We start from the raw sequence: 16,732 nt of genomic DNA, 5'->3' as shown, positions 1-16,732 counted from the left end.
AAGTGAATATTCCAGTCACTGCAGGGCAAATACCTCATGACCTCACTTAAATGAGGTATCTAAAATAGACTCAAAGAAGCAGGAGTAGAATGATGGTTGTTTAGGGCTGGCGGGGGAGGGGAAAACAGGAAGTTGGTGTTCAGTGGGTATAAAGTTTTAGTTACGCAAGATGATCAAGTTCTAGATCAAGATCAAGGTGATCGGGGTAACATTGAGCCTGTACTTAACAATACTGTATTGTAAACTTAAAAAGTTAATGATATACATCTCATGTTAAGTTTTCTTACCACTGTAATATATTGAGGGTCTAAATTTATTTTCAAGTCAGTTTCTTGTTCATGTACTGTTATAATTTCTTCATAAGCCCTTATTAATACCATAGCCTGTTGGTGGCTGTGGTTTGATGCAGAGCCCCTGTATGAATGCCAGTGTTTGTTCAGATGGCTGAACTTCAGAATTAAGCTTCCCAGGGCTCCCTGTAGCACTCCTGAACCACAAATCCATTGTGGCTCCGGACAACCCTACCCTTGGCATTGAGTATATCCTTGTGTCATGCTGAGGAGAGGTGATGTGTGTGCCATTAGCAGTGATGTTCTCCTGATTACATTTTAGGCAGGCCCCATTGAGCCCTCTCCTTAACTAGGCCTCAACCTTGGCCTGTGAAACTGGATTCTCATCACAAATTATGTCATACGCACACACATGCACACACACAGTCTAAGGGACTTGAACAAACACTAGCATAGTTTCTGTCAACACAAACTATGTCGCTGAAGATGACAACTCCAGCCCCGTTAAAAAGAATCTCCTGTTTGTTCCAGATAGCACCTGACACTAGTGCCCCTATAACCCAGACTCTGTAGGACCCTAACTTCAGGAAGCACCAGGTAGCGAGCCCAGGTGGCCCAGTCACACTGACAAACCAACCCCTCCTTCCACTTCTGTTTCTGCTTCTGACTCCGCTCAACAGCACCCCCTGCCGGCCCCCATTCTTCCTTTAAAATGCCGTCACTCCTGTCTTGATCAAGTTGAGTTCAGTTCACGCTGGACTCTCTTCTTTATGGCAGTAGTTCCTACTGGTTATAATCTGTTCTTACCTCCTTAGTTTCTGGTTTTGTTTAGCTTTGACACCAATCACAGGTGCTGTTAGGTCAGCTCCTGTCACCGTGTACCCCAAGCGGCTACGGGTGAGCCAGAGACGCTTACTCTCCTCAGAGTCATTTCAGAAGTCACTTCATCTTAGCTCTCCTGTTGAAGAAGTTTATTAGTAGCCACGGGAAGAAATTACTGTTTTCATGTACTAAGAAATATATTTAGTTTTTTTGTTTTTTTTTTTAAAGCTTGGAGCATTTTAAAACAGGAAAGGATCTGAGAGCCCATTTAATAAAACTTTTTTAGCTGACAGAGGAAACAAGCATTCAGGGAGGTAAATGATGAATTCAAAGTTGCATAAGTAGTTCGGGATGAAAATAAAACCAGATACCTGGCCAGCTGACTCCCAGTACTGAGTCCTTCGCAAATGAAAGCATGTTCCCCCAACAGAGTCAGACTGTCTAACCAAACAGGCTAAGCAGATGCCAGTGTCACTTAGCATCTCCTTCCCAAATTAAAGGTACATATTTACCCCCCAAGGACCGTGTGATGGTGAGTGCCTGAAGTAGGCATTTTCACCTACTCTAAAGATCTGCTATAGAGCTGTATTCCTGGAACATTTTTTCTGCCTCATTCAGTGCATACTTAAATATATATATACACATATATTTAAGATTTTATTTGTTTAAGAGAGATAGAGCACAAGAGGGGTGAGGGGCAGAGGGAGAAGCAGGCTCTCCGCTGAGCATGGAGCCTAATGCAGGGCTCAACCCAAGGACCCTGGGCTCATAACCCGAGCTGAAGGCAGACACCTAACCAACTGAGCCACCCAGGTGTCCCTTAGAAATATATTTTAATAGTATATTCACGTAGTTGAAAGTTTAAATGTTCAAAAGGTTATCTGATGAAAATCCCCTTTCCTCTACTATCCCCAGGCCACCCAGTTCTGTTCCCCAGAGGTACTGGCTTCTCTATTTACTATGTATCCCTCTGGAGATATCCTAGTTAAATGTGTGTTTTAATTAGTATTACACTCAGACTGTTCCCCTCCACCACCAGAAGCCACGTGTGGGCATCTTAGAAGAGTGAATAAACTTAAAAAGGGAGTCTGAAAGATAATGGGGAAGAATGTTCTAGCAACAGGAGTTATTTAACATTAAAATTGATCCCTGAGACCGAGTATTTCCTTCTCTGAAACTCTTTAAACAGGATAGTGTGTCATCTTTATGAGGTAATTTGTAAGTGGTTATTCTCCAGTGAAACCATGAAATAACCAAAATTACATGTTTAGCGCAAGGATACAAATTTTTTATTGTAGATATTTTTGGTGAGATTTCTTTCCCATGTTTATCAGAATAAGTGTGTTTTACAAATGATTACTGGGGCACCTGGGTGGCTCAGTTGGTTTAGCATCCCACTCCTGATTCTGGCTTGGGTCGTGAGCTCAGGGTTGTGGGATCAAGCCTGGTGTCCAGCCCTGTGTTGGACATAGAGTCTGCTTAAGATTCTCACTCTCCCTCTCTTTCTGCCCCTCCCCACCAACTCTCTCCCACTTCCCCCTTTAAAAAAAAAAAAAATGATTGCTATAGTCAACTGTGAAATTACATTTCATCCTTTTTATTTAAACCAGGAAATACTCTGTTAACCGGTTGATGAATTCTGTCATTTACAACAGTTTGATTTCAGTGACTCTGTGTTTCTTTAGTTTAAAAATATTCAAATCTAGCCTTTAAAGCATTTGAAAACTAGTGCTCTGAAACTCCCAACAGAGAGGTCTTTCAAAAATAAAGTTCTACTTCACTGGCATCTCTGAACAGAAGATCCTTCTAGAGAGCAAAGGGACATCACGGTATGTCCCTTTGTTCTTCTCTCCATCATGGCATGTTTAGACATTTGCCAGCAGTGGGGCTGAGGTTACTAGGAGGAGCATATAATCACTTTGTTATCTGCTCCCCTAGCTGAAAAGATGAAAGCAAAATACATAGACAAAACGGTTAGCTCCTTCTGGAACTAGTCCCCATGGCTGCTAGTTAAACTCTACTACAAAAAAGGTGAACATTTATAGAAGCATGTATTTTTATAGTTGAATTTCCCAATATGGTCTGTATTCAAAAATGTAGATGAATGCTAGTCTTCAAAAATAAAAGTACTGGAGAGATACTGTCACTGATTCCAAACGTAAATGTTCTGAACGATTTTACATTTTCTTCCTATACCACCTTTGGCTCATGGTTTGGCTCATTTTAAATTACTGGTATTAATTCTGTTACATTTTTAAATAATTACATCTAAAAATCGTTTAGAATGGAGTACACTGATATTGAACGCTGCTTGCAGTAAGGGACAGCCATTGAATGGGTGGCCTGAGGCCCGCAGCTTTCCACCAGCCTGTTTGGTTCTCGGTGTACGCAGGCAGAGGGCGTGTTGTCTCAGCCCCATGTGAAGCCTGCAATCCAATAGAGAAGACAGCAGGAAAAATAGGAGACAGAAATTTACTTCATCCGTTATTGGAAGTATTTTGGAAGCCAGTTTTATAGGAAGATTTGGGCATTGGTTTATAGTTTAAAAAAGAAAGAAGCTTTTGCTTCATTTGCAGGAAAACTTAGGACAAAGGCTGAAGTTTGGGCACAAATACATTTACTAGTAGTCCCTAAGGATCTGCTTGTGACAGGCAGCATGTGACAACTTGGGGTGCAGGCCTGCCCTTGAGAAACTCGCAGATTAGTGGGGAAGAGAGGCGTGTGCAAACTTGCAGATTAGTGGGGAAGAGAGGCGTGTGCAAACACAGCAAAGTTGAGAGTAGTGAGGAGCTCAGGTTAAAGTGAGAATAATCCCCCCCAAAAAATGTGAGAATAATTCTGTATGGTGGGTCCCCAAAGCCTTCATGCATGATGTCTGAGCCCCTTTCTGTACCAGACACCGTATTGGACATTGGAGATAAAACACAAGTCACGGTTTTGCTTTGCTGTAAGAAGACCTGGTTCTGTGTGTGGGCAGGGAGGGGAGCGGGGGGTGTTGCTGGGGAGAGGATAAAGTCCTGAGTTTCGTCTGGGAACATGTTGGTTCTGAAGGGCCTTTGGCACATCCAGGGGTAGATGACAGGTAAGAAATATCCGATGTGGGAGTCTGGAGTGTAGGGAAGAGACCTGAGCAGGGAGTCGGCCCTGATTGGGCCTTTGAGGCCATGGACACAACTGCGATCTAGAGAGGGAAGACAGCCGAGGGCCAAGCTTAGAAGAGACAGAGCTGGGAAGGAGGAGCCGGCACCAGCCTTTCGGGAGCTCCAGAATGCGGGAGTAGAAGCAGAGATTGATGCATGTGCCTATTTGTGTATCATTATTATTAGACTTTTCATTTTTGTTCTCTTAAAGTCCTTTGTGTGCATAGGCTTTGTCTCATTGGAAGTGATTAGGCAGGAAAAGAACTTGAAACAGAGGAGATTTTTTAAAATCTGATTTCATGTTGTATCAGTGTACTTCAGTTATCCGTGACCTACTTGTTCCCAAACAGAGTAACTTCCTCCATCATTGCTTGACAGCTAGACTGCGGGAGCTGCTTTTTCCCTTCCCCCTGGTCTTAATAACGCAGTGTCTTCCCAGGAGGGCTGTGGCTGGGATTGATTCATGGTGGAGAATTTGGGGGCTGGCTTTCGTGTGATGTTGAACCCTGATGCCTCACTAAATCACCCACCCTTTATTCAGAAATTAGCTGTCTGTTATTGTCTGGTATCTGTTCTCTAAAATGGAGAAATGTGAGCGTTACTCAACAGATAGTTCCATACAGAAGCATTTCTTCCCTCCCTTCACAGATCGTTACCGCCACGTGCCATCCACTGGGACAGGCCCTGGGGAGATAGTAGTGAGCGCAGCGCACATAGGCCGTGTCCCAAAAAGGTTCTAGGCTAGCGGAGAAGTCAGACGGAATGATGGCACGGTGAAGTACAAGAACGGTGGGGCTCGCACCGGTGGGAGACTGTCGAGTAGTGCGGCCCTGTAGCAGGAGGGGCTGGAAGTGGTTTGGGATTGATACATACCATCAATCCAGAGTACCTGGGAAGAGTAAGTGTCGGCCATGGCCTGCTCGTGTGCTGTCTTTATAGGAAACGGCCACTGTAAATGATAAAATAACCCCTTCACCCAGCACCAAGGAACATGGCTGCTCTTCAAAACACACTTGAGCAATGAGGGAGAATGTGGGGAGAGGACAGAAACAGCCTGCTTCCTGGGGACATCACCCGTGACACTGGCCTCAGAGAGAGGCTGCCACATGTCTTTTCCTTCTGAAATGTATAAATTAGGAGCACCTCGGGGCCTCAGTTAGTGAAGCGTCAGCCTTCGGCTCAGGGCATGATCTCAGGGTCCTGGGATTGAGTCCCACATCGGGCTCCCTATTCAGCCGGGAGTGCTTCTCCCCGCCCTGCCACCTCTCAAATAAATAAATAATATCTTTTTTTTTTTTTTTAAAGATTTTATTTATTTATTTGACAGAGAGAGATCACAAGTAGATGGAGGGAGAGGCAGTCACAGAGAGAGAGAGGGAAGCAGGCTCCCTGCTGAGCAGAGAGCCCGATGCGGGACTCGATCCCAGGACCCTGAGATCATGACCTGAGCCGAAGGCAGCGGCTCAACCCACTGAGCCACCCAGGCTCCCTAAATAAATAATATCTTAAAAAAAAAAAAAGAAAAGAAAAGAAATGTATACATTGTACATTTTGGTTGAAGTTACGAGAAGTCCTGGCCCGTCTTTATCCCTGGTGAAAACCTCCTGGTGAGCTCATTCAGCGCCACCTCCTGCTTTAGCAGGCAGGACCCCCAGCCCTGGTGCCCCGTCCCTCTGTGTCGGTGCCTTGGGAGGTCTCTGTGACATGCTGGCCAGTGCTTCCTTTCTCCACTGGCAGCCAGAGAGCCATCATCTTCTAAAAGGTTCCATTGTGTTCCTAGTAGTTTGTGGTTTGTGTGTTTCTTCTTTAAGATGAGTGTAGTAACAGATTCCTCACTGCCTCTGCAGAAAACTGATTTAGCCTTTTTTTTTTTTTTTTCAGTTTTCAGTCATTGAAATGTAGATCTGTTTAAAGAAATATTTGATGGACAGTGTATTCTAAAACAGTTCGGTAAATTCTGTGAGCTTTTTACTACTTAAATATAACTTCCGTTGCAGTTGATCTGTCTTAATCATCAGGATTTATGTCCTAAAAATGCCTTTTGGTGGTCACTGACTTTACTTCATTTAACAAGAAGTACTGTTAAGTGGTCTCTGTGTCCAATGCTGTTAGGTACCAGGGGGACAGCCGTGGACAGTCTTTACCCCCAAAGAGCTTAATGACAAAATGTTAACAGCAAAAAGGGGCAGGGACCTAACAAGCCCTAAGTAACTTTCCCTGTGTGTAAATCCTGGTCCTTGCAGTAGGATAGCCTGCTTAACGGCCTTGTCAGCTGCCCTGACTGCTCAGGCTGTTTCTGCGTCTGTAGAACGGAGAGGATTTGTGTGCCTTTGACAGTCATTGCTGACAGATGCACAGATCTCAGGAAACACAAAAGATGTAACGCTTTAAATGCCAACGGGTACAGAAGCTACAGAGCCCACCACCCAAAGCAGAAGAGAACATGGTATATTCTCTACGAGATCCTGCTTGCCGTGTTGCCGAGGTCCCCCTTGTTTCATCCCATTAATGTCATCCGTGCATGAACCAGCAAGAGGACACAACTCCTGTCGGGGGCTTCTAGAAGCTGTGAGGCGCTCCTCTGCTGACCTGATGGGAGGCTGGGGGCTGGGAGTAACCCTTTCTTGGCCCTGCCTCTGCTTTAACTCTGGCCATGGCACGTTCCTGAGCATGTGCTCCAGGGCCAGGTGAAGTGAGGGGAATCCTGGGCGGCCGCGCTCCGCACACCGAGGTGTCAGCCTAGCTGAGCTCCGTATCGACAGTGCTAGAACTTAACTCCCAGGACTGTTTTGACAATACACAAGGTAAAGCCCTTAGTGTAGTGCTAAGCATGAAGTGAACACTCAGTGACTGCGTTAATACTGTTAGTACATTATAACATTAATTACTAATTAACACATTAAAACTGATACTATTCTTAGTTAAATAGAACATTAGACAAAGGATTTCAGGAGTACCATCTTTCCAAGTGTGGTTAGATCAGCTGCTTATGTAACCAAATATATTTTCTCTTTTGTCAAACTGAAAGCTGAAGTGTTTCTTCTAAATTTGGGAAATCCTTTCCGAACCTTTGCTGCTGCTTTTTTTTTTTTTTCAAGAAAAATAAATATCATCTTCTTAACCCTTGTTCTCCAACCAGAAAACCCAAGCATGCAAACAAAAACAACCCACAAGAAGTGAAGCAGTGATTTTGCTGCTATTGTTTGTACATGTCCCCACAGTATGACAGATGTGTTTCTTTTGCCATCAGTCACATTTCAGTGCTAGAGGACTAAAATTCTTGCAATAATAACCAGCTAAGTTTCTGGTGAACTGCTCTGTTTTCTCAGTCATAAATACATTTTGTCCTTCTGAACAAGTTGGGGTGACGAGTTTTGCCAGGACCGCAGCCCATCTGCGCGTCCGTCAGGGGTGCTGGTCCTTGCTTGCAGGTGCTGTTCGGCACGGCTGACGGGCAGGTGATCGTCATGGACTGCCACGGCAGGATGCTGGCCCACGTCCTCCTGCACGAGTCCGACGGCATCCTCAGCATGTCCTGGAACTACCCCGCCTTCCTGGTGGAGGACAGCAGCGAGAGCGACACCGACTCGGACGACTACTCCCCGCCCCAAGGTAGCCAGCAGGGGCCGGGGCAGGGGAGCGCGCACACAGCACCCTCACCTCTGGGAAGGGCTCTGGGGTCGCGCAGCGCAGGTGGGGAACGTCTGGGCCTGGACTCTGCAGCCTCCCCTCGGCGGCCTCCCCTCTGCCTTCCCTTTTCCCAGAGTCTCTGCGCAGGCTGAGGAGACTCCATGGGCTTAGGTTTCACTAGACGTGCCGTGACCCTGCCCCGTCCCTAGGGTGTTGTGCGGCTTTGCTGCTCAGCGGGACGCCGGATTGCTGGCCTGAGAACCGCTGTGCTGTTACTGCGGCTTCGTCTGTGGTGTCCCACGTCCCAGTGTCCTTAAAGCCCACAGCTTCAGCTGTGCAAGGAAGGATTAGTTCTGCCAGGATGCAGACCAGGACGCTGGGCTGCTCTCTGTGCCCCATCTTTTTTATTTTGGGGGAAACTTCCTTTTCTCAGCTTGGAAGAACTTGTCTTCCCCCCATAAGCCTCACAGTGGGGTTAGACCGGACCCATTGGCATCCAGTTTTTTAATCTGGAGCGGCAGGGAAACGTTTTAGGCCTTTGGGGTAATTTCAGAATCCGGCCTCCTTCGCCTTTGCAGTGTCTTTTATCCCTCAAATGTGTAAGAGCTCCCCCCACACACACCAACACACACATCCACACAAAAGCAGAAGAAGCCGTTAGCGTCCAGGCTGGCCATCATCTACAGTAGCATTCAGCACTGGCCTACTTGCAGATTTGGCTCTTCCCCAGGACTCCACCCCTCTTTTTTTAAGGTAAAATATATTATGAATTGTGGCAGACTAGACGTGGCCAGACTGCCCCAGGACTTCTGCTCTCAGCCTGCACAGCCGCGTCCACGCTGCTCGCTGAGCGCGATGGCCGGGACAGTTTCTCCCCTTTCCTGTGACCGGGGGCATATTCATCCTGTGAGGGGCTGGTCTCGAGACTGTGCTTTAATTTTGTCCCCCAACAGCATCTGCCTCCATTGGTACTTGGAGTGCTCCCATTTTGTCTTCTGTCCCAGATGTGACCCAGTACGTGATACTTCCCAGAGACAGACACATGCTTGTTCAGTCATTCGTGTAGGGAGAAGACGATGCTTGTACAGGAGAGAAACTGTAGATGGGGGGTGCTGTTTCAGGATGGGTGGGACTGTGGGGGGTGCAGAGAAAGAGGACTTGCATTTGAGAAGTCATCATACCCTTTCCTGCTAGGACCATAACCCTGGGGGAAGTGTTGATCATTTCTCCAGCCTCATATTAATAAAGTCAGTGTCTTACAACATTGGATACTTTTCAGCATACTTTTAAAACAGAACTTCACTAGAGGGAAAGCAGGTTTACTCAGTTACATGTATTATGGGAAGAAACAAGATCCAGAGGCCAAGTTTGTGAAGCAGGTTCAGAATAAGTCCAAGAATAGAATTTAGTCCCTGGCTGCTACTCTAACATGAGCCATGTTTGGAAGTGGCTAGGGTTTGCCTTTCACCTAGAGAAGAGTTTTTCTTGGTGGCCCAGGGAATTTGAGCATAGAGGTGGGTACCTGCAGCATCTTAAAGTGAAGCAAAGGAAAGTAACAACTGAGGGTCATCCAGAGGCGGGGCTGAGTTGGGGGCGAGCCTGGGGATGTCAGGCCCTTCCACTCTGGATGGATGGCTGTGGGGGGTGAACCCAGCGTGGGTGTGAGGCCTCCAGGAACCCTGATTTATTCTGGCCTGTGGGAGGGACTGACTTTTACTTTTGAAATAATGTGAAAAAATCCAGAACATGACCCATCACAGCATTTCCCTAACATCCATGAGTACTCCTTGAACTTCCAAGGCCGTATTTTCTTTATACTGGCTGTGCACTGCAGATGTAGCAGAATTCTTTATGAGCCACATCCAGCCCTGGCCTTTCTCCACATTTGGGGTCTGTTACGATAAAAACTGAATAAAGGACTCAGAGTGACTGCTATGTTTCCTCATTTCCTAAAATGTTCAGCGAAAGAACATTGGTGTTGAAAAGCAACTTTTCTTTATTCATTGGGCCAGAATTAAGAAATCATTTTCATCCCTCTTTGACCATCCTTCCACATTATATGACATTAAAATAATTGATGTTTACACATCATTAGAAACATGACACATTAACACACAAGTTAATAATCTTTTCACACATATTCTCGCCGCCATAAAACAGAGCCCAGGGTACCCCCCTTGCTGCCTCCAGGGCTAGCTGTCGCCATCCTTCTTCTTATTCCAGACTTCTCTGGCAAGCGGCCCTCTGACGGTCTTGTGTAGGTTCTGAGTGATCTAAAACACGGCCGTCTTCGGTGATCGCCTGGCCCAGAGTCCAACTTGCAGTGGCAGGCCGTGTGCAGGACTGCAGCCGCGCCCAGATGGGGGTCCTGTGCGCCTGCTGCCTCTTCACTTGGCACTTTTGTCCCGGCAGATGGACCAGCAGCGTATCCCATCCCGGTGCAGAACATCAAGCCACTGCTCACCGTCAGCTTCACCTCGGGGGACATCAGCTTAATGAACAACTACGATGACTTGTCTCCTACTGTCATCCGCTCAGGGCTGAAAGGTACAGAAGGCCCCTTGGGAACCCAGACCCACACTCAGCCCTGTGTGCATTTGCCTTCCAGTGGGGGTCCTACGCCTAGTCCTTACCCATTCCCGTCCCTCTGCAGTGACCTCTCCCAGGCTTCATGGAGTTTGTGAATGAAGGCCATTTTCTTACCTCCTCTGCCAACCTGCCAAGGCCATACCCAGGCTTATTGCAAGGAGGGATTCATCTTTGGCTTTTTGTTCTTTCCCTGCTCTGACAAGAGTGGTCTTTCTCAGGTGTGTGGTGTTGGCCTCTGGCTGATGTTCTCTGTCTGGACAGCATCAGGCCTCAGCACCTGCAGTTCCTGAAGCGGCAGCCCGTGTGCGGCACAGCTTCGCAGAGGCCGCTGTCATTTTGAGGCTTATTAAGGATCTGGTGGTTGCGTGGTAAAGTTACCTCAGCAGACTGGCGCTTCCACAGTTGCCAGACTGAGACACTGATGTAAAACATCAGCTGCCAAGTACTGACATTTTCCTGACAGATGTTATGAAATCTATTCTCTCGTGAGAAAAATCGCTGTCTGTGGGCATTTGGTGTTTGCCAAATTTTGCAGTTTGAGAATATTTACTCATTTTGTGACCCTGATGAGTTCTTCGGGAAAACGGTTTTCTGTCTTCAGGATTAAATGGTGCAATGTAGAAATTTCTGGACTGCCTCTGGTCTCAAGTTAAAGGGGACTACTCTAATCTGAATGAGAGGTAAAGGGCAAACCAGAACCTGCAGTTCAGCTTCCTGCTGTCATTCAGAACTGGCCGTCAGACCAGAGAGTCCTGTCAGGTGCTTCTTGTCTGAATTATTCATGAATCACAGGGATAGGGAGACTCAAGTCTGTATACTTAACTATTATTGCCTGGAATGCATCATACATGTCCGTACACACCCAAGCACTTAATAATTCTATTTTAAAACTATAGAATTTTTTAAAAGATTTTATTTATTAGAGAAAGAGAGAGAACATGAGTTGCAGGAGGGGCAGAGGGAGAGCCAAATGTGGGGCTCAATCCCAAGACTCTGGGATCATGACCTGAGCCAAAGGCAGACACTTAACCAACTGAGCCACCCAGCCGCCTCAGAACTATAGAATATTTTTAGAAGTTCTGCTCCCTTTTATGGGTGTCCCATTTTGCTGTTTCAAAACTGTAATTATAAGGAATTATTTACCCTATAAACTCCTGAGGGACATGAACTATGTAGAAGTCCCTCTTTATTCCACAAATGGGCTCCTTTAGAAGCTGAGTAAGTATTTTTTACATGTGATGATGATGATCTTAAATTCCTTGCTCTTTTCTGTGTTGTTTTCTGAAAGTTGTGACCTTTGTAGAGCTAAAATGCAGGGATGGTCATCAGAAATTCTCACATATATTTTGTAATCCAAGCTCTTTTTTCTTCATCAGAAATTCTGTTTTCAGGGGTGCGTGGGGGGCTCAGTCAGTTAAGTGTCTGCCTTCAGCTCAGGTTGTGATCTCGGGGTCCTGGGATCCAGCCCTGTGTTGGGCTCCCTGCTTCTCCATCTCCCTCTGCCCCTCTTCTCTCAAATAAATAAAATCTTGAAAAACAAACAAAAAAAGAAACTACTTTTAAACCTTTAACCAAGTTGATTAATTTCATCAGAACGTGCCTCTAATCTGGAGTCCTGACCTTTTCCCCTACTGAGTATCTGATCAGGACTGAAAATAGCATACTTACCACTCACTTCCTCTGTATTCTTTATATAGCAAATTTTTCCAATTCTTTGCTATCCTACTTGCCTATGGAAACTATTTTTTTCATTCTTGGCCACTGTCTTTCAAACTAAATTGTATTAGAGTAGTACTTCTAACACACCCCCACCAAGCGTGCACTGGATGATTCACACATATGAGGTGGTTTATGAAGGTGACCTGGGGTGACCTTCCCAAATGTGCAAGTTTTTGACTTGAGTTTTATCCTAAAAACAGTCAAATTTAACATTCTTTTCATTGCCTGACTAGAAATCTAAATTTAACATGAAAATATTTTCAACCTTACACTTTCATGAGTGACATGCTTTTGGACAGTCTTCTTCACTGTAAGAAATTAGATGAATTTTAAGTGAGTCGGTGTCATGTGATAGGGGCTGGGTGTAGGCAGTTTGTCTTGGTTTCAGAATGTTATGAGGACTTGGTCTTACTTGTAGTATCAACAGCAGTATTTTTTTTTAACTCATTTGTTTTTTTGTTCACTGCTTTGTGGGTTATGTTAATAAATACTGGGAAGAGGTAGCCAGAAAGCTGCCAAGATGCCCCGGGGCAACTTTCTCCATCCACTGGATTCTATCCTATTGTGGACAAGTCAGTTGCTTGTCATATAAAGTGGACTGAAAGGGTCTAGTCTTTGTCTGTTACTGTTTCAAAAGAAATATCAGAGAACTTTTCTAGTGAATTAACATCACTCATGATATTTTCTAATGTATCACCAATGCTTTAGTTTATGTCATTGCAAAATAACAGAATGGCAAATAGCTCACAGTCCCCATGACCAGCCTCTTCTCCACAACTGTCAAACTTTTTGCAGATTCATGGGGTGGTGGGTAATTTTGCTTTGCAGATATTTGCTGAGGAAATTCTGCCTTGAGGAAAAATCTGCAGAGTATCCCAACTTTGGGGACTTCTGTTTATCACATACTGAACCATAAATTAGTTCACCTTGCTGGGGATTGTTGCCCTTTGTTACTATACTCTTCCTTGACAATGTAGGGGAGGAAAGACTTTTCCCTCTAGAAATCTTGGGTTCTCTGGGGCCCTAGAAGTTAGACTGACAAAAGACAGATTAACGAGAGAAAAAGAAACAAGTATATTAACACGTGCATTGCATTTACCTGTGGAAGTGTTCAGAGATGAGTAACTCAAAGGGGTGGGTAGAACTTGGGCTGTTATAGCATGTTAACAAAAGAATAATGTGTTTTTTGGAGATGTGGCAAGACAAAGGGAAAGGCTTGACGTTTCTAGGGCAGCAGACTGTGGGAAGGTAAGCATATTGGAATTTGGTGGGAGAAAGGGCTCCTTCCTGAAGTTTGTCATGTAGATTCTCCTGATTCTGTCTGTGGGCTGATAAGGGTCTGGAGATGTCCTCTGTGATTAACTTCTATCCTTTATGGTCAGGGGGTGCAGTGGGGGGTGGGGCCCTCCCAAATTTACATCCTGCATTTTGGCGGATAGGGAGGACAGAGAGAGCTTTCTTTGTATCTGCTGCTTCTCAGTTGCCTTTAGCTCAAAATAGTTTTTATCCCAGTGTGGCATATTTCGAAGTGTCCTATTCTCCTACCCTTCAAGGAAAAACAGTTGAGTGATGTACTCAGAAATTCTCTGGCCTAACCAGTTCCTCTCTTGGGTAAAGCAAGCTCTCAAAGGCACTGTTCATTTCATCCGATATGTGTCTTAAGATCAAAGAATTGAAACCCCTAGGCTTTGTTTCTTTGTTTTACAGAATTTCCTCTTTTTGTCACTTCATAGAACACACTGAGAAGGTCAAGAGGGGGGTTTTGATTTTGAGGTAGAGGGGTTTTGGTCAGCAGTCCTGTCTACACCTGTAGTTCAGGCTGGTAGACATTGTAGCCATCAGCCTGAGTACACGCTGATATTCTGTCCTTAGTATGTTCACCGGAAGCACTGTTATTAAAGAAAAAAAAAGAAGCACTGTTATTAAAGAAAAAAATGTATGTGTTATTTTACCATCACACAGTTTCCTGCTTTGTGCATGTGCTTACCTTCTCCCTCTCAACCCAAACTCCATGTACACAAATGCAAGTACACAATGTCTAACGTTTAGTAAAATGATCAATCATCAACATGGACATCCAAGGGACAGAGGCCTCTGTGTACTTCAGACTTCTAGCCAGCAGCTCAAGTACATGTGGTGTTTGGTCAGAGCACTGTTCTTTCTCCACTAATCCTTGGCTGCCTCTTTTGGACCCAGCACTAACAGCACCTGAGGGGCTCTTGTTAACAAAAAAGCACCGAATTTTCTTATTACTTAATACATGTAAAATTTTGATCCTCCAGGCTTTTATCAAAAAGATCCATAAGGTTATCTGGCTAAAGTAGAACAGTGGGGCTGTGTTACTTTTTGTGTGTGTGCAATGTTTGAGAGACCAAAATCCCACAGACACCTCAAAGTCATTAAGAAAGGGGCTCCTGGCTGGCTTAGCCAGTCGAGGATGTGACTCTTGACCTCGGGAGTGTGAGTTTGAGCCCCACGACATTGGGAGTAGAGATAACCTTAAAAAAAGAATCGCCAAAAAATGGGTACTTTAGGAGGATGGACCTCTTTAGTGCCTTGGAACTCCCTATATCCCTAGAGATGCTGTGCTAAAAACTTCAGGAAACGTGAAAAAAAGCATTACTAAATAAAGCATTAGTTCTTTATTTCTGGCTTAAATTTTTTTCTAAGATTTTATTTATTTATATGACAGAGGGAGCACAAGCAGGGGGAGTGGCAGGCAGAGGGAGAAGCAGGCTCCCCCACTGAGCAGGGAGCCCGACACGTCACAGGACTTAATCCCAGGACCCTGGGATCATGACCGGAGCTGAAGGCAGACATTTAACTGACTGAGCCACCCAGGTGCCCCATTTTTCTGGCTTATATTTTAAAACAAGTTTTTAAAGTTTTTAAAATTATAAAATTATTACCAAAAGATTGGGCGAAGGTATTTGGGTTATTTTCTAGTCTAACCTAAGATGGGTATAGCTTACAAAAACTTTCTAGGATAGGAAAGGTCTGTCCTGACCACATCTGCGTTTCTATGTTCTTGTTTCTTTATCCTAGGAAAATCTAGATAGTGAATAAATATGCAGTTTTCCTTTCACTCTGTAGTAATTTACAAGGATTTTGAGCTCCTGCCGTGGGAGTTCAGCCCCCGTGGGAGTACTCGCACACTCCTGCTTGACGCTCACCGGTCTGCAGGAGCGCGTTCTTGTGCCCACTCCTGAGTTCTTTGTGTCAGGGTTTTCTAAGTAAACCTATTTCCCCTGGTGACCGTGTGCCCTTCACGTGCAGCAGGCTGCGTGTCACGGGGCCGCAGCCCTTGATGGTACGGTTGTGTTGTCAGCAGAACAAGAAGTGGAGTTGTTCCTGTGGAATTGGTGCTCTTTTAAAGAACGGCTTGCCTGTGGGGACCCCTGCTGTCTCCCTAGAACTTGATAACTGAGCTCCGTGGGGACGTGTGGACTCGGACTTAGCGGGGACTGAGGGTGCTGGCGTAGGGGGCAGAGCCTTTGCTCTTCGAGCAGTTTCTGAGTGGACTGCATGTCCGGGCCAGGCCTACAGGGGCAGCAGCCCACTTTTCTGTTGGGAAAAACCACAGAGTGGCAAAATTCAAAGAATCTTACTAAACTAAGTAACTAGCAAGAGGGGTGCTGCAGGGCTGTCACAGGGCTATCACTGCCCCCTGACCAGAGCGGGCTGGCAGAGGAGCCTCGAGAGTGGGAGCCCGGCCTCTTCACCCGCGCAGAGCCGCGGTGCGGCTTGTCCTGAGCCACGGCAGCCTCCGGGCCGCCGTTGTCAGTACCTGTCAGCGTGAGCTGCTGCTCTCGTGGACTTCTTGGGCTGCCAAAACCTGTCCCCCGGAGAAGGTCTTTTCAGCCCGGTGATCACGGCCGGCTTCTCAGCAGAGCCCCGAGCCCCCGTGGGCTTCCCGAGCTCACATCCTCCAGCATCCTCCTCTCGTCCTGTTTTCCATCTTACTCACCGGGATATTTAGTTGATTCTTTGACGTGATTTTTCGTTTCCTGGTTTGTACTTTAACCTTCTTCGTGTCTTTTTGCAAGAAAAAGGAAAAAACTCTTTATTGGTGCTTTCCCTCTGTCTGATGGCAGAGTCGCTGCGCTCTGTGGTGGCGTGCAGATGCCTCCTCGCAGCCCTCTGCTCCCTCGGCCCCGGCTCCGGCTCCGGCTGCGGCTCCCCGGGTGTGCAGGCTTCCGCTTCCCTGGGTCCAGAGAGCCGCCTTGTGCTGGGGACCACTGTCCGGGCTTCTGAGGAAGTCAGGCAGCCCTGGTGACCTCAGAAGGTGATGTGACTAAGAGAAGGGTCACGTGTGACCTGCTGGAGGCCCGGCACTGCTGGCTTCTAGAACTGGCTCTGCCGCGTGTCCTGTCACGACCGGGCACCTGTAGGCTCCAGCCATCCTTGCTCAGAGAGGCCTCTGAGCTCTGGATTTCAGTCATCTCTGTGTGAGCCAGAGGGGGTCCTCGGGTCTTGATGGGGACGAGCTGTGCTGGAAGTCTTAGTGCGAGTAGCTCGTTGGAGCGGCCAGAGGGAGTAGAT

At 46.2% G+C, this 16,732-nt stretch overlaps 1 protein-coding gene across 3 annotated transcripts in view; it reads left to right on the top strand.

Annotated features, from left to right (window-relative positions):
• TULP4 (TUB like protein 4) overlaps positions 1-16,732 on the top strand; it is a 230,501-nt gene that overhangs the window by 180,508 nt on the left and 33,261 nt on the right. For all 3 annotated transcript variants that reach the window (XM_044243057.1, XM_044243067.1, XM_044243074.1), the window contains 2 exons: positions 7,684-7,864; positions 10,295-10,429. In XM_044243057.1, the coding sequence (XP_044098992.1) occupies positions 7,684-7,864; positions 10,295-10,429 (316 nt within the window). The remainder of the gene's footprint in view (positions 1-7,683; positions 7,865-10,294; positions 10,430-16,732) is intronic.

This window comes from Neovison vison, chromosome 1 (assembly GCF_020171115.1).
Source record: "Neovison vison isolate M4711 chromosome 1, ASM_NN_V1, whole genome shotgun sequence".
Taxonomy (NCBI): Eukaryota; Metazoa; Chordata; class Mammalia; order Carnivora; family Mustelidae; genus Neogale; species Neogale vison.
Note: the sequence above shows the minus strand (reverse complement) of the source record. Positions and strands in the feature narration are given on the sequence as shown.